General features: G+C 35.5%; 1 protein-coding gene across 4 annotated transcripts in view; it reads left to right on the top strand.

The window, feature by feature from the left end:
* SCN2A (sodium voltage-gated channel alpha subunit 2) overlaps positions 1 to 24,065 on the top strand; it is a 79,126-nt gene extending 55,061 nt beyond the window's left edge. For all 4 annotated transcript variants that reach the window (XM_016198460.2, XM_016198615.2, XM_016198536.2 and 1 more), the window contains 10 exons: positions 2,473 to 2,593; positions 6,624 to 6,778; positions 7,670 to 7,843; positions 11,395 to 11,517; positions 13,359 to 13,640; positions 14,956 to 15,009; positions 16,457 to 16,594; positions 16,964 to 17,068; positions 19,960 to 20,230; positions 21,766 to 24,065. In XM_016198460.2, coding sequence (XP_016053946.2) covers positions 2,473 to 2,593; positions 6,624 to 6,778; positions 7,670 to 7,843; positions 11,395 to 11,517; positions 13,359 to 13,640; positions 14,956 to 15,009; positions 16,457 to 16,594; positions 16,964 to 17,068; positions 19,960 to 20,230; positions 21,766 to 22,961 — 2,619 coding nt within the window. In that variant the 3' untranslated portion in view covers positions 22,962 to 24,065. The remainder of the gene's footprint in view (positions 1 to 2,472; positions 2,594 to 6,623; positions 6,779 to 7,669; positions 7,844 to 11,394; positions 11,518 to 13,358; positions 13,641 to 14,955; positions 15,010 to 16,456; positions 16,595 to 16,963; positions 17,069 to 19,959; positions 20,231 to 21,765) is intronic.
* Positions 24,066 to 24,448: the final 383 nt, after the last annotated feature.

Here is a 24,448-nt window from a genome sequence, read left to right as displayed (position 1 = left end):
AGGTTGCAGGCTCAATCCCCAGCAGGGGGCATGCAGATGGCAGCCAACTGATGGCACTGATGTTTCTGTCTCTCCTTCCTCCTCTTTCTCCCTCTCTCTCTAAAATCAATAAATATATATATATGTTTTAAAAATCATCTATTAATTCTATGTCAATACTAAGTCACTGAGCTAAATGAAAGGATTGGTAAGCTGATGTTATAGGATCCTCTGGGAACTTTTGAACATATTGAACAAAGATTCCCTGGAATATTTTGTCTGCTGACTCTTTCCAATCATTGTCAAGGGCTAACCTTCATTATTTATGAAATTCATTCATTCATTTATTCATTCATTTTTAAAAAGTATTTATAGAGTACCTTCAACATACCTGGCCCTGGCGTAGGCTCTGATGCAGTAATTCACCAATGCCAGACTGAGTGTGTGGAGCACACTGAATGTGGAGCCTCATTTTTGACTTGGGCCCACCCCAAGGACTGCCTCTAATTTGTATTTGTAGTGTGATGCTTGTTCCTAAAAGGAATGTTTTCCAATTCTGATTGTGCAGATATGTATGTGCTTCAGTGTTTCTGATTACTTATTTCATATTTCAACATCTTGCAAATGATAAGACCAGTATTTTCAGGTCCCTAATATGTAACAACTTCATGTGAATCAGATGGGTTAGAAAGAGAGGGAAATTAAGTCATTTCTTACTCAATTATGTATATAAACAAGGCTACACTTATCAAAACAAAAGGCAGGAAATTAGAAAAAGTCTAAGAAATTAGGATATTTGTAATAAATCTCACTTTGATGTTTCATCTGAAAACAAAATATATTTAAATTTTATTCACAAAGATATTATAATTGAGTATCTGCCTAGTATTGCAATATACTTGATAACTAGAAAAATGAATCAACAACCTACTAACACCTTATAATATATAATTCTTGATTTCAATAATTTGGTCAAATTAAAAAATAATCCCCAAACTAGTTCTAAGAAGGCAGACATATATGATATTTACACTCTATCACTGGTATTGTTAAATTACATAAGACAAAGCATTTTCTGTTTTTTAAATAGTTATTTATTGATTTTTAGGGGGAGAGAGAGAGGGAGGCATCAATCTGTTGTTCCACTTATTAATGCATTCATTGGTTGTTTCTTGTATGTGCTCTGACCGGGGATAGAACCTGCAACCTTGGCATCCAGCTGATGCTCTAACCAATTGAGCTCCCCAGCCAGGACCAAACAAAACATTTTCAGTCTCATATATCATCTATAAATATTTTACTTCATCAATACCACTCTCAAGTAAATAATTTATACAAAGAAAATTATTTTCATTTAATAAACAAACCATTTTCCCTGGGTAATTCATATAACCCTTAAGCCAAATGTGAGTAGACTATTTCTAGTACTGACTACAACATCTATTTTATAATAGTTTAACATAGTTCAACTTTCATTTTATCATGTGCTTACCTCATCCCCTTTATAATGGAACTCTTACCAGCTCAGCCATTTCCTAATGCTATGCATTAATGGTAATAACATTGTAACAGGTTCGAGAATGCTGTGGCCCAAACTACTCTGATTCCATGTGGCACTCATACCTGGCACTGTGTCATTCCTGCAGCATTTTAAGACCAGGTTAACGACTGGGATCCCTTCATTTATGCTGATCCATGAAGGACCTGACCTGGCTGAATTTTGTTGCATTTCAAGGTTTAAAACAATTTCTTTCTAGTATATTTTTAAATGGTATTTGATTTAATCTAAAGGAAAACAAAACAACAACCAAAGATGTATTTCTGCCTGTATTAACAAAACAGGTAAGAGTGCCAGAGTAACAAGTAGTTTCCAAATGCACAATGAAACACAGGAGTGCATTGGCCAAAGAGAATGCAAAATATCAGCTCTTGCTATAAAGCTAACAATGTGCTGCTCTTTTTTGAAATTAGAAAACTATAGAATATATTTAATAACAACCAGTGGTATATGTTTTCATGTCAATGAAAAGTGGATAAATTTAGATTGTTGCTGTTTATGTGCACTTGATCAAATCTTTTCTGCATTTGACATGAAAATACTCTTGTGCAGCTTTCGTTGGTTGGGTCACAATTTTAGAATAAAAGACACTATACCATTTGCAAACTAATTTACAAAAGCAAGATCACAGATGACCATACAACTCTGGCAGCTTACATAAGCTCTCTGCAGGATTTTATTTCAGAATCTCTATTATGGTCTTAATTAAAAATTATTTAAGTTGTGAGCACCATATATTTAAAGAAAAAATATCCTGTAGTGCTATATCTAATCTTGTGACCCCCACCTCTACTAAAGCAGACTGGCATTATGTTTAAGATATTCTTAAATTACAGATCAAGGAAATGCATCCTGAAGACTTGAGGGCACACTTTTTGAGTTTATATATTATAAAGAAAATATTTTAAAAGCTTTTCTGTGAAATTGATTTTCAGAAGCTAAATGCAACTAGCTCATCTGAAGGCAGCACAGTTGATATAGGAGCTCCCGCTGAGGGAGAACAGCCTGAGGTGGAGCCTGAAGAATCCCTGGAACCTGAAGCTTGTTTTACAGAAGGTAGGAGAAACAACGCAAACGTGTTCATTAGGCTTCTCTTAGCTATCCATCTATTCTCTCTCCCCTCTCTTTTTAATTATCTAGGTCTATTTAACAACTGTTTATTTATTTGTTTGTTCTGCTCTTTCTATATCAAAACAAAGACGATTTTTAAAAAGGTAAGATTTAATTTATGCAATCAGATATTCTTATTTTTGTGGATCCTTTTCAACTCTTAGAAATGCTAACTATCTGGGATTTTGGGTGGCCTCCTAGAATCTCTAATAGAAGAGAAAGCCAAGTCATACCTGTCTCTCTCTTTAGCTTTAAAAAAGAAAAAAAAGTTTTAAAGTCAGAGTAGCTTTCTGATTACTGTTTTATCAGATCATAATGGGTACTAACTGATAAGGGTACATTTAAAACTGTCCCAAAATAAAGGGTTACCTGTATTTGTTAAGGTAAAAAAAAATTGTTAGTTCTGTATTTAAATAGATAACTAAATGCCAAAATATAGTATGAGTTAATATATATTATATAATGTGGGGCGCCATGCCATTGGAGTAATCTGAAGAGGATTTTCTGCAGAAAGCTAAAAGTATGTTATTTGAGGTATGGACCAATTATCTCTTGAACAATAATGCTGTGTATCAAACCACACAAAATTTCTTAGCATATAACACCAAACATACTTTTGCTCACAATTCCATTGTCAACTAGCTAGTTTTGCCGATCTTGGTTGGGCTCTCTCACAGTCTGAGGTCTTGGATGAGACAATTGAGGGGACTCAGCGCCACTTTGCTCATATCCCATTCTCCACACACTGGCCTGGGGTTATTCTAACGGTGAAGGCAAAGGGGCAAGAGAGGAAACCTAAATACTAAGGTTAAGCTTCCACTTGTGCCAGCTTTGCTCCTGCCCTGTTCACCTGGCCAATCCAGATCCAGTGCGGGAATGCACTGCTCATGATACAGAGGCATAAAAAATGAGTGCAGTGCCACAGGACACAAAATTCTTTACATTTCTTATATAAACTACTATTGTAGAAACAGAAACATTTCTCTAAAACCCTGGGGCTCACTTGATTTTAACTCATTTTTTAGTTAACAGCATTTTAATAATTCATACTATGTCTAGTCCCAAATTCAATCCCATATAGTAATTGCTGAAATAGAAGTTTATTTTAATAATAGTGATTGCCTCAAATTGTTACTAGTTTATTACAACTAATTCTAAAAATGTTTCATTTGGGAGAATATTCTTAATATTGATATTAAGAATATTAAAACTGTTTTAATTTAAACTTTAAGCTAATTTTTTAAAAATGCAATTATACAGATGTTGGAAATTACAACTGATGTCACAGATTGTTTCAAGGTTATTACAAAAGATTATGTTGCATACACTTATTGATTTTGGACTTAAATGCATTGGTGAAAATTAATATTTAAGTATTAATGATCAATTTTTAAATAATTTTAGAGTGAGAGCTATTTGTTTAGCATAAGTTATGAGGGAAGCCACTTTTTTCTTATGCCTTCAAAAAATCTGCATACATTTCAATGTCGTTACTTGATTATGAAAAAAATTATGACTTTGCAAAACATTCAAATGGTATATACCATCACAAAAATTATTTCTGTGTTATTAGTTGTTACTCTTTCCCAGACAGTTAGCTTACTTTAGGGTCACAATATATGCATCATAATAATTATGATGCTATCAATGTTTGTCTTTTAAAGTTAAAAAAAATTAAGAATGAAATATTACCAACATAACATTATAGATAGTAATAATGAATAATGCATAGATACTGACCAACCAACTTGAACAATTTGAATACTTCTATCACATTTGCTTTAGAGTTTTTATTTAAAAATAAAAAGATACAGATTAGGCCTCTTTTGGACTCCTTCCTTTCTTCCACCTTAGAAGTAAACCAGTGTCTCAATATTTTGGCATTTATTATTCCTACTAACTTGCTCTTTTGTTGGTTAAGCAGTGTTTTTTTAATCTCATATCCTCTTTAGGAAGGAAAATATTAACTACAGTTTCATTTCATTAATTACAGTGAATATTTTTAGTGCATGTAATTCTTCTTAATCCTTTGGGAATCCTGCTTTTCGTAGATATGAAACTAATAACAATTAATAGCACTTCATTAAGTGTTCATGAAACAAAGGATATGATCTCACTAGTTATAATATAAAGTAGCATCTGATAAATATCTACTCATAAAATATTATGATCCTTGAAGATGAAGTATCCATTTTTTTATCATTGAATAAGAGCCCCCCACTGTGGTTAAAACCCTATGTCCTGATTCTTCTCTTTCCCACACACCAATGCCACCTGTTCTATGTGCTGCCAGGTCCTGCCAACTCAGTATCGTTTGATCCCTGACCACTGTCACCACCATGACCTTTGCTTTCACTCTTAATGTGCAGTTGATTGTATCTCATAGACTCACGACTTTTTTTCCATCTCCTTTCTTCTATTTATACAATTTTTAAAATAAGCATAGATAATTCTAAATCAGTGTTCTTATCAGGTAAATCTTCATAACTTACAAAAAAAAAAAAAATCCTTCAATATTTCCCCCATTAGACAGCACATAAACTTTAAATTTTCTGAGTGACTCATTCAGGCCTTTTTTTCCAGATTGGCTCTCAGTGTCTTTTCTAGTTTTGATTACTAATTCTCCCCGTCGTGCAACTTCCAGACTGTCCTGTCACCAAGTTTTACTTGTGTCATTGTTTCTGCTTTCCTTATAGCTCCAGGTACTAGAACTGATCCTTACACATCCTTTAAAGTCCAGTCTCAAATCCATTACCTCCGTAAAGCTGAAATTAATCTCTGTCGACAAACTCTCACAATACCTTATTTATTTTGTGATAATTGTTGCTTTTTAAAACTACAGAACCTGTGGGCAAATTTCCCTTGCTTAAAATGCACACTGTTTTTAGAGCAACGCTATATTTTATACATTCTAGTAATATAATTTGTCCGATATAATTTATTGAATACAGCAGGTATTGAAAAACAATATTTGTTGACAAGCTTTATTACATTGTTGCTAATAATAGAATTAAAACAACACAAATGTTCAATAATAGTGGAATAGTTATATAAATTCTGCTTAGGTCTGGTATTCTTATTTAGAGGTATTGTGAAACCTTTCATATTCTGTTTACTTGTAATAAAAAGGAAATGTTGCCCTGGCCAGTGTGGCTCAGTGATTAGAGTGTCAGCCCGTGGACTGAGGGGTCCTGGGTTCGATTCTGGCCAAGGGCACCAATGTACCTCGGTTGCAGGTTCGATCCCCAGCCCAGTTGGGGCACGTGCTGGAGGCAACCAGTCGATGTGTCTCTCTTTCTCACATCGATATTTCTTTCTCTCTCTCCTTTCCACTCTCTCTGAAAAGCAATGGAAAAATATCCTCAGGTGAGAATAAATAAATAAAAAGGAAATGTTGCCCTGGCCGGTGTGGCTCAGTTGGTTGGGCATCATCTCATGCACTGGAAGGTCGCCGGTTCATTTCTCAGTTAGGGCACATGCCCAGATTACAGGTTTGATCCCCCATTGGCAGCAATGCAGCAGGCGACCAATCCAGGTTTCCCTCTCTCTCTTTCTCTCTCTCTCCCTTCCTCCCTATATCTCCTTCCTTCTCTCTCTAAAATCAATTTAAAATTTTTTTTAAAAAAAGAAATGTTTATATTACATCAAGTGAAGTAATTAGAATTCAAATATAAATAATGTCCATATTTGAATGGAATCACACTCATAGATAAGAATAGGATGGAAATTTCTACGTCTGGGGATTTCAGTTTTCTCTCTGTTTTTATAATATAATATAATCTATGGTAAAAACTTTGTGGAATGAGTGATTAAAAAGCCATATAGAGGATTTCTATTTCTGGAAGTGGAGGCCCTCTCCAAAAAATGAAGTCATTTGCAAGGTATCCGATAATAATATAGATGAAACTCCCACCAACACAAATGCATGTAATTAAAGAGTATTTTCTTTTTCTTCATTTACTCTGACATATTTCAGACTGTGTACGGAAGTTTAAGTGTTGTCAGATAAGCATAGAGGAAGGCAAAGGAAAACTCTGGTGGAACTTGAGAAAAACTTGCTACAAAATTGTGGAGCATAACTGGTTTGAAACCTTCATAGTCTTCATGATCCTGCTGAGCAGCGGGGCGCTGGTAGGTGACCTGTGATCTCCTTTACCTTTCCTCTCTGGGAGCCTCCGATTCCATGTTTGCACAATTAGTTGTTGGTGAGGATGAGAGGCATTGCGTGGTGATTTTAGCACAGCTGTGAGGGGCTCAATAAATAGGCTCAGTAAATGCGTTGTTCTGCAGTAGGCCTCAGGTTGAATCAAACTCAGAATGCTGTTGTTTTTGTAGCAGTTAAAGAAGGACCCTCCTGACTTTCGGGCAACAGAGACAGTTCTTATTCAGAATGAGTATGCAGCCATGATACGGGCTTATCGGCTAAATATCAAACTGCTCAACATAAACTCCACTGCTGCACAGAGCTCACCGGTTTTGTTCATGCTGGTTCACTAGTGCCAGCCATAGTGAATGGTAGACTAACTAATGGTAGACTAACATAGAGCTTGTGTGTGTGTGTGTGTGTGTGTGTGTGTGTGTGTGTGTGAGAGAGAGAGAGAGAGAGAGAGAGAGGAAAGAGTGAGAGGTTATAATTCAGTTTCTTTCCGCAAGCTAAAGGGGCTCCTTGCTTTGCATTTGCATTAGTGAAAGGGTACTTTCCAGTGACTGCACTAAATGAAATAGGTCTACTTGCAGTTACTTTCTGCTGTAGAGAGAAGCAGCTGGCAGTAAAAGTTTTAAACTTTTTGGAGGTACATTGATACTAAAATTTTTAAATTATTTAAATTTATTGGTTGACTGAAATGCCCGGTTAGCAGTCATTTCCATGTAGACAACTATAAAGCAAAATGTAGCCATGGAAAACACGAAGGCTTCCCACCTCGGGCACTTGAGAAAAGGCTTGCAGTATATATTTTCTAATAAGCTATCAATTAGAGACAGTTAATACAATGACATTTAATTGAATTTTTTTCCTTACAGGCCTTTGAAGATATATATATTGAGCAGCGAAAAACCATTAAGACTATGCTAGAATATGCTGACAAAGTGTTCACTTATATTTTCATCCTGGAAATGCTTCTCAAGTGGGTTGCATACGGTTTTCAAATGTATTTTACCAATGCCTGGTGCTGGCTAGATTTTTTGATTGTGGATGTGAGTATACTTCACTTTCTTGTTTCACTCCATCAGCATGTGATGGCACACGGCAGTCCTCAAAGTGGCGCCTGGCATATATAGAGTAGGCACTCACTCGGCAATGCTGTCTGCATGGGCCCAAGCATAAATCATGATTCATTTTCTAATGATAAAAAGTCCCAAAACATTTTTTTTGCCAATTAAAATACTTATACTTTCATAGATGAAATAGTCAAATGCTGTTATTATAATTACTGATTTAGTTTCAAATTAATATTTAAAATCCCAAGTTATACAAATAATATGTTAATATAGAAGATTTTTTTTTTCACTCTCATTTAATACAATAACTATTTAAATTCTTCACATCTTTGGCATTAGTCTCTTTGTTATTATCTGAGAGCATTGAGGAGTGTCTGTCCCACAGATGGATCACTAATTACAAAGAAATGTGAAAGTCCAAATAGCAAAAGACACCTTTTGATTTGTATGATGGTTGAAACAGATTGTCTAGGAGCTAATTATGTAAAGGTTTTATTAAACTGCACTGGTGTTGAAGATAAAGTAAGATGGAGTACCAGAATATAAGAGGCTTTAAAACGTTAAACCTGAGGTTACTTCCTTATTTCTGAGTGAGAAGTTTGAGGAACATCTCACCTTTTATTCACAGATATAAGACCTTAACTGAATAAAAAAAGTTTATATCATGTTTATTTAGTTTTGGAGATTTACTTCTTGTCCTTCAAATTAGTAGTTCACTCAGAATGGATGGAAAGGAACTTAAAGGCTTTTCATCTAGAAAAGTCTAGGGGAGCCTGTGAGCACAGGGAATGGGGATGTGGGGGAACAGAACAGATCGATGCTCACCATCAACATAGAGGAAGAAAACGCTGGAATTTTCAGGAAAGCAAATGTGTTTAATAGTGCATAACAAAGGATATTCTATTTATTTTAATAATTTCTTCATAATTAAAGACATATTTTGATATATAAAATTTACATATCATGTTAACAAAAGAGGAAAAAAAGACACTTTCTTAGAAAAAATTATTTTTTACAGTTTCAGGTAGAAAAAATACCAACTTTTAATCCAGTATGAGCTTTCTAATCACCAAACAGAAGAAAAAAATGTATAAGAGACAAAGAGAGTTCTTTTAATTGAAAAGAAAAAAATATCTTTGTTTTATTTTTTTTCTTAACCTGCCTGAAACAAATCTACTATTAAATATAACATATAAAGTTATATGCAGAATTACATGAAAAAATTTCTGGCAATAAAATGACAATAAATAATATTTAAAACCCATATGTTTGGACATTACAAACAATGGAAAAATATACCAAGACTATACCATTCTTTTATTTACATAATAAACTTACAGATGACACTTTTTCTGTATGTGGTTAAGATAGATTGGTAAATTTATAATAAAGTATATTTAATATAGCTATGTAATAATAGAAGCATTAAGTCAATACTACCTGAATATAAAGAAACTCTTAAGAGAAATCTAGTTGTCCTGCAGCTGGTGTACATATCACTTAACATATCCTGATATTTACCTTCTTAGATTTAAAAAGTAACTATTATGATCATATTAATCATAATATTAATCATTAATCAATACTTTGCCTTACATCAATATATTTATTGATCATCTATTTTGTTACTAAAGATACTCATTTGGATGTCATTTTTCTGGGCCTATGGTGAGGACAGACAGGTCTATGACTAGAAGATGACACTTGTATTAGAAGTCCATTCACTGCACTGAGGGAGAGGAAAGTCTTCATGGGGGCAGCGCTGTGTGAGCCCGAGTGTGAGGAGTAAGAATGTCAGCGCGTTCAGATGGGGGGAGGGACACGAAAATGTTCGGACACTGTGCACGCCAACAGGGCATGTTCCAGAAACAAGTGGCCCTGGAGGCCAGCAGTGCCGCAGAGTGAGGGAAAGCGTTCTGTCACTGGGTGATAAGATGAGAAAGGGAAGGTGGGGAAGAGCTTGAAGAACCTGAGATGCCATCCAGAGAGATTTAGACCTATAATTTAGTAAAAAATAAGCCATTGGAGATTTTCTATGGAAAGTGACAAGAAAAACTCACTCTTTGAGGGAAAGATATTTGGTGGTGGTATAAATGATGGATGGAATAAAATGGGGGTTATTTAGAGGCCAAAAGACCAATTAGGAACTTTATTTTTTAATTATCTGTGAAGGGGAGACTAACAAAGCCTAAAATGTTAGATTTTGGGTAAAATATATAAACCACTTAAAATATTTTTATAGCTCAATTTTATTCCAAATTTAAAGGTTTTTCTATTTTAGATTACATGTGCAAAATTAGTTTGAATAAGTCAGGTTTTGTTGTAAAATTGTTCTGTTTCACTTAATTTCCTTAAAAAATATATTTTAAAAATATCCATTAATACCAGACCCTTAAAACTATATTATACATCTATTTTTATTTATCTACTTTTGAAATTCAGGTGCACTTTAAGAGAATATGTATTTTCTTAGCTTATATAGTTTTAATGAGTTTTCTGTATATTTTCAAAGGATGTCAGATATTTCTGTGCCACCTGACAGTTATTTCTTTCTTTTTTCAGCTGAGATTTTAAAACTTTTATTAACTACATTAGTCATTTGTATACATGACTAAATTGTTTTGGTAATTTCTGATTAGTTATATTAAAATCTCAGCTTTTATAAATTAATTTGAGCTAATTAATGATTTTATATCCTCTCACTAAAATTTACATGAAGACAAAAGCCACTGTTTAGAAGCTTTGATCTTTCTGAATGTGTTTATGTTGAGATTCACCAGTGTTTTGCATAGTTACTTGTGTACTTGTATCAGGGTTTTTTTTGTTTTTTTGTTCTTTGTTAATCCTCACCTGAGGATATTTTTTCCAGTGATTTGTAGAGAGAGTGGAAGGGAGAGAAAGAGAGAGAGAAACTTCGATATGAGAGAGACACATCAATTGGTTGCCTCCCCCATGCACCCCAACTGGGACCAGGGATTGAACTTGCAACCCAGGTATGTGCCCTTGACCAGAATCAAACCAGAGACCCTCCGGTGTGCGGCCCAATGCTCTAACCACTGAGTCATGCCACCCAGGGCTTGTACCAAATTTTAATTTCCCTTTCAGGTCTGCTTAATAATATGAAAAATGGTAAAGTTTTATAGTTACCTAGGGGAAGATTGCATATGTGTCGTTATTTTTCTTGCTTCACATTTCATTTATAAAAACGTTCTTGTCAAGAATCTTGAAAAAGAGAGCCTGTATATCTTCTTTTTTGTAAGTTTTGATAGTGGTTCTAAAAGTGTGGCTCACAGACCACCATCACTAGATTCACCTGGGAACTTTAGGAAATGCAAATGATCAGGCCCCACCCCAAACCTACTGAAGCAGACACTGCAAGGGATCTATCTGTGTTTTCAACAAGCTCTCCAGGTGATTTTGTTACCAACTGTGGTTTGAGAATTACCAGTTTATTGCATAGAGCAAGGCTGAACTGTGTAAGCACTTTTGCCTGTAAATAAGAAAATCATGTTGCTTTTTCTGTATAGGTCTCATTGGTCAGCTTAACTGCAAATGCCTTGGGTTACTCAGAACTTGGTGCCATCAAATCCCTCAGGACACTAAGAGCTCTGAGGCCACTGAGAGCCTTATCCCGGTTTGAAGGCATGAGGGTAAGACCAAATGCTTTAGAATTTGTTGGAATTATAATTAAGAACAGACAGGCATTTTGTACCTTACAAATGACATACCCATGGAGAATTTGTGTCTTCTCCATTCATACTGACATAACCAATCAATCATTAATATTTGTCAGACATCCATAAACTTGACACTGTTGTGGACACCCACGGAATATAATGCCTGAGTGATTGTTTCTTACTAGATTTTTCATTCTGGGAAATCTCTATCATATTGTGTAGAGTTCTGCTGTGAGTCAAGATTAATTATGTTTATTCCATTTGTAAATGTACAGGAAATCCCACTCACTGCAATTTAAAACCACCAAATCATGTCTCATCACTTCTTCATTGTTTCATATGACTGATGTGTTTTGAGCCTGTCAAAGTCCAAATCCGGCCTCTTAGGTTTCAAACACAGGCTGAGCTGGCTGAAAGTAGGTCAGCTGTGGAAATCTACCACTCATTTAGAAAGGTGGGACAAAGAACAGGGAGGAATCTGTGCTTGTCATTTGTCATCGCTGGGGCACAAAATCTGAGACCACATATCTTCAGCACTGAGGAAGTGATGAAGCTGTGTCCTAGTGGACTTAGCTATTTAAAAAGGAACTTTAAAAAAAAATTATGCCTTTTGCAATATTTGAAAATAGTTACTTAGGGGCTTTCTGCGAATGTTGCAAACACCACCAGAAATGAACAGTGTGGGTAAATGTGTGTCTGTGTGTTTGTGTGCACAAGGTTGCATGGAAAGGAATTGTTAGCCTTTAAATTCTTGTCACTTTACCAATTTAAAATTGCTGTTTTTGCAGTAGTGGTTTTTCTTGTAAAAAATTGAATCAAACTTTCAGTACTAGAATAATTTTCATATTTTCTCTATCGAATTTGCATATATAAGAACCTAAATCTTTAATCCTTCCATAGATTTCACTGTCTTGGGAAACACATGTGTTATTTTTTTGCTGCCCAGCTTTTAAAAAGAAAGCTATAACTGTATTAAACAATATCTCCTCGCATTTGTGAGCATTCATTGTAGTGAACTTAAAAGTCAAGTCTAAGCGCCTCTGAATTATGAGAGTTGAAATCCTAGGAGTACTTTAACATTGTAATAAGTTCTTTAAAACTTACTTTCATTTATTTTTGAAAGGGATTCCACAAAGGAGGATCCCTGGGCCAGAAAAGTTAAATAACTTGCTCAAAGGTGCATAACTAATTTGTGATACAAACTAAAACACCGATCTCCTGACTTCCAAACTCTTTCTCCTCAGCACATGTTCAGTCTCCATGCTTCAACCTCTTTGCTCCAGAGTTTTTATATGTAGGCTGACCCTCTACTACATTGCTTGGGAAAGCTCTGCCTTACACTTGCTGTCTCAGAATAGTTATCATTAATGTTTCCTTTCACCCTGGAAACTGACCCTCCAAGTGTTCTCTTTTACTCTCAAATTTGGGAGAGTAAATTTTATGGTGTGCATGCTTTTTTAAAATTGTGACATTTACATGATAACATTGCTTCTGTGGTCATGTCACTATTTGTACTCTTAATTATTCTTTGCATTTACAATTAGTCCCATTCTTCGATGAAAATTGGATAGGCATATAGCCGCACCTCTTGGCAAAGCATTCCACAACATGCTATTTATTTCATACGGTTCTGAAATATAATTAAAAATTTTAGTTGGAGACTAGTTTCCAGAAAACTAGCTTTTGCCCAATATTTAACTTTAAGAACAGATATATTTTCTATCATTTGACTGTTGTTCTTTTCATAGTGTTTAAAAATCGGTAAAAATAAGTAAATGTTGTTGACCCCTCACCTGTGTTTTTCTTCACGTCAGGTTGTCGTCAATGCTCTTTTAGGAGCCATTCCATCCATAATGAACGTCCTTCTGGTTTGTCTGATCTTTTGGCTAATATTCAGTATCATGGGAGTGAATCTCTTTGCTGGCAAGTTTTATCATTGTATTAACTACACCACTGGGGAAATGTTTGACGTAAGCGTGGTCAACAACTACAGCGAATGCAAAGCCCTCATAGAGAGCAATCAAACCGCCAGGTGGAAAAATGTGAAAGTGAACTTTGATAACGTAGGACTTGGATATCTTTCTCTGCTTCAAGTAGTAAGTCACCATTTTATTGTTCTCTGTGGTGTGTTATTAAAATGAATCTAAAATTTTTTTCTGTATTTGTAAATATATACTTCTTCAGGCCCATCTGCATCGATTCTTTCTCAGAAATTACTGAACTAGCTTTCCCTCACTGTGCTGAGAATGGACAGCTCTGCAAAGTTTATAATCTCCCAGGCCGTGCATTAGACCCCAGCACAAGTACTTTGTTATTGAGATTTCTATGTGGGTCCCATTGACTGCCCCCGTCTCTGCTTTAGGAAAGAAGAGGCACAGGCCCTAGGGTGGGGCTGGAAAGGTGTGTGTGGGGAGTGGTAGGTTCCTGTGCTCTTTCTCAGGCACCTGAGAGTGGAGATACCCTTGTCAAGTCTTCACCTCCCCAACCTTCACCACCACCCTAACCAAACTCCGCATCTTTACATCCTTCACGCAGATTGCCACCTCATTCCCATCTTCCTGCCTGCTGCTTGAACAGATAGGAAGATTGCTCTCTTGCAAATGAAAACCTTCCTATCAAGTCTATTATGTCACTATCAATTCATAAAAATTCATTCAGCTCCTCAAATGACCACCCTAAGTTATGCCCACATGCTCCCTGAGATGATCCACCCACACAATTCCCAACATTATATGAATATTTGAGGGAAGGAAAGATTTAGTGGCACTAAGGACTGAAAAAAAAAATGGACAACACTTTTGTTTTCAGGATTACTATGCCCACACAGAAAAACACAAATACTTAAAAGAGTACATTGCAGCTGAATATAATGTTTGATTTCAGGTTACAAAACTGTTTCTTATAGATTAGTGCCTCAAAATAGTATATTCAACAATATTGAGGAGATTTTTAGGTACAAACCATCATGATTCATGATTAGTGATAGTACCTTTTAAAACAGAAAACAGGAAAAAAAGCATTAAGATCAAACACACAATACTTTTCAACTTGTCTGATGCTATTACCACATACATTAAATTATTTCATCAAATTTCATATTATATTCTTATAAGCACAGCAGATAGAAAGGTTGTTAATAATTGCTTTTATGATAGCATATTGTTATAATCTATGAGGATTTAATTAAAGATGTGAAAGATGTATATAAAGATGTCATAGAAGAGTATAAAGTTGAAACATTTTCAAAGCATATATTATAAAACTTTGCCCCAAAAGTTTAGATATTAATTCTAAATTATTGTATATACCTGTTTTGAACGAATCTTGGTCTATCAATCTGATGCTTAATTTCTTTTCTAAAATTATAATTTGCAGAGGAAAATGAGATTAAATGATGTGACTTTTTTACAGGCCACATTTAAGGGATGGATGGATATCATGTATGCAGCTGTCGATTCACGAAATGTAAGTCTACTTAGAGGGAAAATTGCTTAATTGTTCCAGTGAGTATTTCCACAGTGTTATATTTTCATGATATCATCAATAAAATGAAACTCTGGGTCAATTTACAAAGCACATCTATATTACAAAAATAAAATATTATTTTCTTGCTTCTTCTTTAGAGGGAAGCACTATTGAGGTTTTTGTTTGCTTTGTATTCTGCTTGTTTTTTCCTCTATTAACCAGACCCCTTCTACTACAGGGAAGATCCAAAGCTGGTAAAACCTGGTCAGATGAAGAAGGCGCCTGTGAGGGCTTCTCGTGCACAAATGACCATAACTATCAGAGCCAAAAATAAAATCTCATCTCAAATTCATTCAACAAGTTTTTAAGTGCCAAGTGCCATGCTAGATACTAGAAAATATGTTAAAAGATTCACAGCAAGTAAATAATTACCATAAAAGTCAAGATAATGATTACCTCTAGCAGGGATAGTAGAATTTATGTTTGGGAAAGGATACACCAAGGGTTTCTGAGGTCTTGACAATGTCCTGGGTTGTAAAATTCACTTTATAACAATTTATTATATTTTACATTTATATTTTACATTTACATTGTACATATTGTATATAATTTAAAAATATCATTTTATAATACTTTCTACAACACACACATAAATGGAATAAAAGTCTCACCAAAGAATAGGTGTTTTTATAATATTTCTTATTTTACTCTATTTCATTAGGGGGGAAAAACAAAACGCATGTTCGCCATTAGTCTCTAAAGTGATTTCATGACACAATAGGTCATTACCTGCATCCATTATCTCCTGTGACTGGTTAACTTAGTTGGTTCAAACAATATCCTGAAGATCTGAGCTGTAGGTTACAGCCAAAGCACAAACCACCTATCACACATTTTTTGATCAAAAGTGTGCTGGACAAGAGAAGGTATCATACAGAACCAGTGCTTAAGGCCTATTTAGTAGGATGAATCAATAGACTCATATTCAGATTGAAAAGATCCTACTGATGTACTTATATCCACACATACCTATCAAAAGAAATGTGTAATACAAATCAAATCTTTATACTTAGCTATTATAGTACTATTGACCAAACACTGTTTTAAGTACTTTTATATATTACTACTATATTTAAACTTCCAACTACCATATGAGGTTTAGGTTTTCTTATTTCAATTTTACAGGTGAGGAAACTGAGTCAGGGAGAGTAAATTTTAAAGGTTTTAACATAACATCTCTTCTTTTGAAGGAGGAAATCCTTACTTTGCATGCCTTATTGGGTGGGGGTCTTTGCTTATAAAGTGCATTCATAATCTTGGCATTCATTGGGTGAAATTAATTTTATTCCCAGTGACTGAGACATGCTTTGAAAATTGAAAATTCACTGATGTCCTTTTTATGAAACAAGTATTAGGTCTAATAGCTATCATTCTTTATATTTTGTAGGTAGAATTACAACCCAAGTACGAAGACAATCTGTACATGTATCTTTATTTTGTTATCTTTATTATTTTTGGTTCATTCTTTACTCTGAATCTTTTTATTGGTGTCATCATCGATAACTTCAATCAACAGAAAAAGAAGATAAGTATACTAAAACATCATCTTTGCTCTAAAATGTGAACTGAACGTGTCATAGTTTCCTTTTGGCTCCAAAATGCAGTCAACGAAAAGAAAAGTGTAAAATTCATAAATTCTTTTGAGAAACTTACTTAGCTAAAAGTTTTTAAGTAATTGATAATTAAGAGAGCATGTATTGCTATTTCCAGTATAGAAATCTGACTGACTAATATGGCACAATTCATGTATTGAATATATGCATCTCTATAAATGCAGATATTAATTAGCAACATTAGAATAGAATGTGGGGCTAATGTTCACACAGTTACTAAGATGGATTATATAACTAGTAAAGAACATGATTTTAACAAGGATTTTTTTTCATTTATTTACTTTGGAGGTCAAGACATTTTTATGACAGAAGAACAGAAGAAATACTATAATGCAATGAAAAAGTTGGGTTCAAAGAAACCACAAAAACCCATCCCTCGGCCTGCTGTAAGAATAACACTTTCATCACCAGTAAAAGCTATGTTATCCATCATTTTCACAGCTCAGATTGTTAGATACTAGTATTTTTTTGAATTTGCAAAACAAAGTTTTACCTTAGGGATGTGACTAGCTAGACCAAATAGCCTAAGTATATGTATTTTATATATGCACTATGTATAAATATATATTTTATATATACAGACATATAAATATATATATAAATAAAAATGTCAGACTTCTATGCCAATAGTATTCATAAGTTTGATATCATTGAAGAGCTTCTAATAATGTAGAGAAGAAAACATTCATATATATATATAGTGTCAAAATATTGCATATGCTCAGAGTGTAGTGGGGGCTGATTGGGATAATTGGTACATCTCAAATATGTCCCATTTTCTGTCTAATTCTGCAGACTGAATGGAATCATTAATGAAACAAGTCACAGATTTTGTTTTTTTCTGTTTTTTAAAAAAAATCACATATTTCCCCCTAGCATCTTGCCCCTAAATCGGATAACATGATTCTTTTTATGACTTTCTATGGCTATTCCAATGATATGTTTGCCATTTGCTACAGGTTCTATTTAGTTGCTTCAGGGAATTGTTGTCAGGAAAGTCCCTGAATTTTTTATCACTCCTCAAGAAAAACCTCAGTGATTAAGTCTCAGAACTCCTCCCCTCCAGGAATTAAGATTCTATGAATTGACTGGTGATAATATGAAAGTGTCTATGCCCTTGTTCAGTTTGTAGGTTGGCCACAAACTCAGAGAAGGCAGGTAGCCTTACTGGATAAAACAAGGAATGTACAGTTTGAGCCTCGTCTTTGAGAAATAATATAGTTGGAATGGATGGGAAGAAAAGCAGAGTACGTTCCCACTGAGCCACGCCAGCCGGGCTACAGTGCCTTATTAATCAATCTCTTCCTTCATTGATTTACCTCTTCTTATAATATGAAAGTGCCCAAGGCTTCATGCTCAGCACTTTTTTTTGTCTAGTCTAATTATCTTTCAAAAATGAATCTATGCTTCAGCGCCCCATTGAATTCTGACAACTCCAAAATCCTCTCAGTCTGACATCCCATAGGACCTAAATCTGTATTTCCAAATGCATTTACAAGACTTTCATTTACATTATTGGAACCAATAATTTCACAAAACATCAACTGTTTTAGAATCTTTATTATCTACGTGCCCTCCTTTTCCTACACTTACAGCTGCCTCCCAGTGAGTCTTCTTGTTGGCTCATTGATCTCCCGTTTTCCAGACCTACTTGGCATCACCCAACATTATGGACTCACCTTCTTGTCTATGGCCCGCTGTTATTTTGTCTCTAATCTTCTTTTACCAGCCTCTAAAGTCTCTTCTTCACATTGCCATGCTGTTCTTTTCATTATACTGTGTTGTATTGCTTAATTAAGATCGATTTCTTCAGACTCATAGTGGTTGCCTTCATTCATTTAACTCAGAAAACCCTGTGTTTACTACTCACTAATTCCAATGTCACTATTCTCAACTGAAATATTTATTTTCATGGCGTTGAATATGAGAAGTGAAGAAAGAAGCAACAAATATGACTTCAGAGTTTCTGCCTCACAGAATCTGGATGAATAATAGCATCCTGCAGGATGTGAAGTAGGCACGAGAGTGGAGAGAAAATTGGAGGTGCTAGTTTGTAGAATTTGACCATGAAAAGGAGGTGAAGGTTCTGAGAGAGAATAAATATTCAGAAAAAGTAGTAAGATAAAGTTTCTTAAGATTGAGAGAATAAGTTAAAGCAAAACAGGAGTTCTTGAGAAAGGTTTTCATAAAGGAATTAATGTAGAATACAGATGCACAGGATATGGCTCAGGAACGGTCAAGGGTACATGTAGAGAGGATCAGGGACCGAGCCATTCAGTGATGAGTGTGGAGGCTGGAGCCTCATCCCAGACACCAAAAAGGTTGTGGGTTTGATTCCTGGTCAAGGCACGTACCTAGATTGTGGTTTCAAGCTCTAGTTAAGGTGTGTACGGGAGGCAACCAATCAGTTTTTCTCTTTCACATTGATGTTCTCTCTCTCTCCCTTCCACTCTCTTTAAACAAAATAAAAACATCTTGAATGAGGATTTAAAAATATAAAAAATCAAAAAAGTTAGATGTAGAAATTAAGATAATATAAAATGCAAAAGGAATCAGAGGAATTTCTTTCCACTGATTGACTTTAATGTTCTCAAAAAAGAAGTAAGAACAAAGGGCAAGAGAATGGGAAATTTCTGAGACGTCTATAACTATCCTGGGAGCATCTGAGGTACAAAGAATTTTTAATTGTTGTCAAGGGCCAGGATGAAGTGCTAGAACATAAATCTTTGGTGAACAAGGCCTCCAGGGTTATATAGCTTCCTCCAGCATATGCTGCACCCCGGCATTTTAAATCATCTCAGCTAAACCTTAAAGTGGAATTTAAGATGCTGTGGCTTTGGAGAGAGAATATAAAGGCAGAAACGGGGGGGGGGGGGGGGCAGCCATGACAGAAAAAGCTGGAGAAGTATTTATTTGTCAGATCTTCAAATTTAATTTTGATTCTTACCCCCAACACATGGGATGACAGATTTATTGTAACTGTAAATATTTACTGACTATCCATCATAGACATGATGATGTTCTGGACACTGAGAACATAATCAGTGATTCTTAACATAAAGTCAGTTTATAAAATCTGGTATCATGAACAGTATGAATAAAATGAATACATTTGGAGACAGTTGAGTACCAATATATCAAATTCTTCCAAGTATAAAACAGATGTGGTGTGTTTTTATAAAAGCTGCATTTTCATATTGCTGTGTTAAAATCAGATAAGTTGAACTTGATTTTTTTTCCAGTTTCTATATGAATTTTTACATATTCTTTGTTCCAGAACAAATTCCAAGGAATGGTCTTCGATTTTGTAACCAAACAAGTCTTTGATATCAGCATCATGATCCTTATCTGCCTGAACATGGTCACCATGATGGTGGAAACTGATGACCAGAGTCAAGAAATGACAAACATTCTCTACTGGATTAATCTGGTGTTTATTGTTCTGTTCACTGGAGAATGTGTGCTAAAACTAATCTCTCTTCGTTATTACTATTTCACCATTGGATGGAATATTTTTGATTTTGTGGTGGTCATTCTATCCATTGTAGGTAAGAAGAGGTGCTTTTACTCAATTAAGGAAGTTAGTAGTGAATCTTTCTCATTCATCCAGAAATCACAAATTAAAATTTAACAGTTCATTCTTCAGCTTATCATTTCCCTAATTGCATGCTGTGCATGAAATTATGTCTAAAAAAAAGAATTTCTATTTTTGGCTTTCATTTATCATCTTGCCTTATTTTAGAAGACAGTAACTGCAACAAAGGCGTAATAATCAGTAATACTGCTGTTGTATAGACAAGTATTTGCTTTGAATGAACAATTCATACATGCATGCACATATAAGTCTCTGGACATATTCCATAAATAAGATCTCCTTGATAATTGGAATAGTACACATGTGTGTTTATATATATTTACATGCATAGAAGCTTCATGTTATCTTTGATTTCAGGTTGTGTGTTTTTTGGTTTGTGATATACTTCAGAAGCAGAAATTTGTTCAAAACTTCAAAACATTCATTATCTTTAATACACATTAATTATTTATGTATGGAACATTAAATGAAGTACTACAAGTAAATATAACAGATTTAAGACAAGGGCCTGCCTACTCGAGTAAGAACATACACATTGAGAGAAAAATAGCATTGCACTAGTTACACCCTTTCTCTGGTAAAACGGAACTTTGAAAAAATGTCCCATTTCATTTAATCCTCACAAAAGTGCTATGTGGTAGCAATAAAGGATTAAAGGATAAGACTCAAGGGTCATACATACCAGGCCTGGAGTCTTCTTATTTCTACTACTTACCAGCCCTGTGACCAATGGCAGGTCACCTCACCTCTCCTCCAATCCTTGGTTTCTAAAAAATATTTCTGTAAAGTGTTGTTGTGAAGATTAAATGAGATTATTCAAATGAATGCACTTAGCACTGTGCCTAGCACAAAGAAAGGGTTCAGTAAATGTTAAGTTTAATAACAACACAAACCAGACACACACACAACCAAGAGACTATCACCATTTAGTGATACATAAAATCAAGACCAGGATTCAGTCCCAAGTGTGTGTGTCTCCAAAGCCCATATTCTCCCCTGTACACCAGTCTATCACCTCCCAAATAAAACAGATCACAGCCATCTCAGAAGAGTAAGAACTCACATATTCCTGATCCAAAAATCACATGCTTTATCCATTAGTTCTCACACAAATACCAAAACTAGTATTTTAGAAATACAAATCCATTTCTGTGCTTGTCTGCCCTGTACTTTGTGACATATTTAGACCTTCAGTGATTGAGTATGTCTTTTGATAGATGTTTTTCATGAACTAGGAAAAATGGCTATTAATGCTTTCATGTGTAAATAGGTGTTAATGTTATAACACCAAACATACCAGTTTTAGTTTGCTGAACAAATATTGCAGATTGTTTGTGCATGTATGTGTGTGTATTAATGTATGTATAGACCTAATTCTCATGGTCACATTTTGTAAAACTAGTTAGTGTTTATCTTAGCAATGTAAATTTTCACGTGTTGCTATTAAATATAACACTGTTTTTGTTGTCGTCTCTTGGTTTTCCACAGGCATGTTTCTGGCTGAGCTGATAGAAAAATATTTTGTGTCCCCTACCCTCTTCCGAGTGATCCGTCTTGCCAGGATTGGCCGAATCCTGCGTCTGATCAAAGGGGCAAAGGGGATCCGCACACTGCTCTTTGCTCTGATGATGTCCCTTCCTGCGTTATTTAACATCGGCCTCCTGCTCTTCCTGGTCATGTTCATCTATGCCATCTTTGGAATGTCCAACTTTGCCTATGTTAAGAGGGAAGTTGGAATTGATGACATGTTCAACTTTGAAACCTTTGGTAACAGCATGATCTGCCTGTTCCAGATTACCACCTCTGCTGGCTGGGATGGTTTGCTAGCACCTATTCTTAATAGTGGACCTCCAGACTGTGACCCTGAAAAAGATCACCCTGGCAGCTCAGTTAAGGGAGACTGTGGGAACCCTTCTGTTGGCATTTTCTTTTTTGTCAGTTACATCATCATATCATTTCTGGTTGTGGTGAACATGTACATCGCTGTCATCCTGGAGAACTTCAGTGTTGCCACTGAAGAAAGTGCAGAGCCCCTGAGTGAGGACGACTTCGAGATGTTCTATGAGGTTTGGGAGAAGTTTGATCCTGATGCGACCCAGTTTATAGAGTTTTCCAAGCTGTCTGATTTTGCAGCTGCCCTGGATCCTCCTCTTCTCATAGCAAAACCAAACAAGGTCCAGCTCATTGCCATGGATCTGCCCATGGTCAGTGGGGACCGGATCCACTGCCTCGACATTTTATTTGCCTTTACAAAGCGTGTTTTGGGTGAGAGTGGAGAGATGGATGCCCTTCGAGTACAGATGGAAGAGCGATTCATGGCTTCGAATCCATCCAAAGTCTCCTATGAACCCATCACAACCACTTTGAAACGCAAACAAGAGGAGGTGTCTGCTACAGTTATTCAGAGGGCTTATAGATGTTACCTCTTGAAGCAAAACGTTAAAAAGGTTTCATCTATATATAAGAAAGACAAAGACAAAGAAGTTGATGGAACACCTATCAAAGAAGATATCCTCATTGATAAACTAAATGAGAACTCAACTCCAGAGAAAACCGATGTGACACCGTCCACAACTTCTCCACCTTCCTATGATAGTGTGACCAAACCGGAGAAAGACAAATATGAAAAAGACAAGTCAGAAAAGGAAGACAAAGGGAAAGATATCAGGGAAAGTAAAAAGTAAAAAAGAAACAAAGAATATTTCATTTTGTGATCAATTGTTTACAGCCTGTGGTGGTGATATATTAGTGTCAACAGGACTCGCACAGGAGGTCTATGCCAAACTGACTGTTTTTACAAATGTATACTTAAGGTCAGTGCCTCTAACAAGACAGGGACCTCTGGTCAGCAAACTGGGACTCAATAAACCAGAAAATCAGCATTGACAGGAGGTTTCTGTTTTCACAACCAGCTGACACTGCTGAAGAGCAGAGATGTAATGGCTACTCAGACTATAGGAACCAATTTAAAGGGGGGAGGGAAGTTAAATTTTTATGTAAATTCAACACGTGACACTTGATAATAGTAATTGTCACCACTGTTCATGTTTAACTGCCGCACCTGCCATATTTCTACAAAATGTATGCTGTGAATTTATCGCTTTTTTCGTTTTAATTCACAGGTTGTTTACTATTATATGTGACTATTTTTGTAAATGGGTTTCTGTTCGGGGAGAGGGATTAAAGGTAGGGAATCTTTACATTTCTCTATTGTATAACGATGTATTTTAAATGAAGGCATGCTGCACTTCTCATTCACACGTGGAAAAAATCACATCACAGAAGGAAAGAGTTTACCTCTTGCTTCAGGATGTTTTTAGATTTTTGAGGTGCTTAAATAGCTATTCATGTTTTTAAGGTGTCTCATCCAGAAAAAAATTTAATGTGCCTGTAAATGATCCATAGAATTCACAAGCATTAAAGAATTGTTTTATTTTTACATAATCCATTATATGTACATGTATATATGTACATATGTATATGTGTGTGTATGTACATACATATGGATACACACACACCATTGCACAGTCATTCAGAGTCCCGGCAGCATGACTATAACATTTTTGATAAGTGCCCTTCGGCATAAAATAAAAGCATTCTATCCGTCCTTTCTAAGAACCCGAATTGACCAAAAAGCATCCCCGCCACCACTTTATAAAGTTGATTCTGCTTTTTCCTGCAGTATTGGTTAGCCATTTTCTGCTCTTGGTAAGGTTGACATAGCGTATGTCAATTTAAAAAATAAAAGTCTGCTTTGTAAATAGTGATTTTACCCAGTGGTGCATGTTTGAGCAAACAAAAATGATGACTTAAGCACAGTATTTATTGCATCAAATATGTACCACAGCGAGTATAGTTTCCAGCTTTCAACAGGTAACACGACGTAACTGGTTCCAATATAGTTTGAAGCTGTCGCTGCTGCATGTTTCTCGCCTGCGCTGCTGTGTCGTGCTCCTTCCACGTTCAGAAGTCTAGTGTGGGAAGCCATATGTCAGTGGCACGGTGACACCAGGTGTTCTGCCAAGACCTCATTCTCCATGTCATGAAGCAATAGGCTGCAGCGAAGGAGAGCTTCGTGCTTCTTACTCTTCCAAGCTTGATGGAACGAACACTCTATGGTTAAAAAGCCCAACTGTACAAACACGTTGCAAGTCACTTAAACCTGTTGAAA

The sequence above is a fragment of the Miniopterus natalensis genome, chromosome 8 (assembly GCF_054644295.1).
Source record: "Miniopterus natalensis isolate mMinNat1 chromosome 8, mMinNat1.hap1, whole genome shotgun sequence".
Classification (NCBI taxonomy): Eukaryota; Metazoa; Chordata; class Mammalia; order Chiroptera; family Miniopteridae; genus Miniopterus; species Miniopterus natalensis.
Note: the sequence above shows the minus strand (reverse complement) of the source record. Positions and strands in the feature narration are given on the sequence as shown.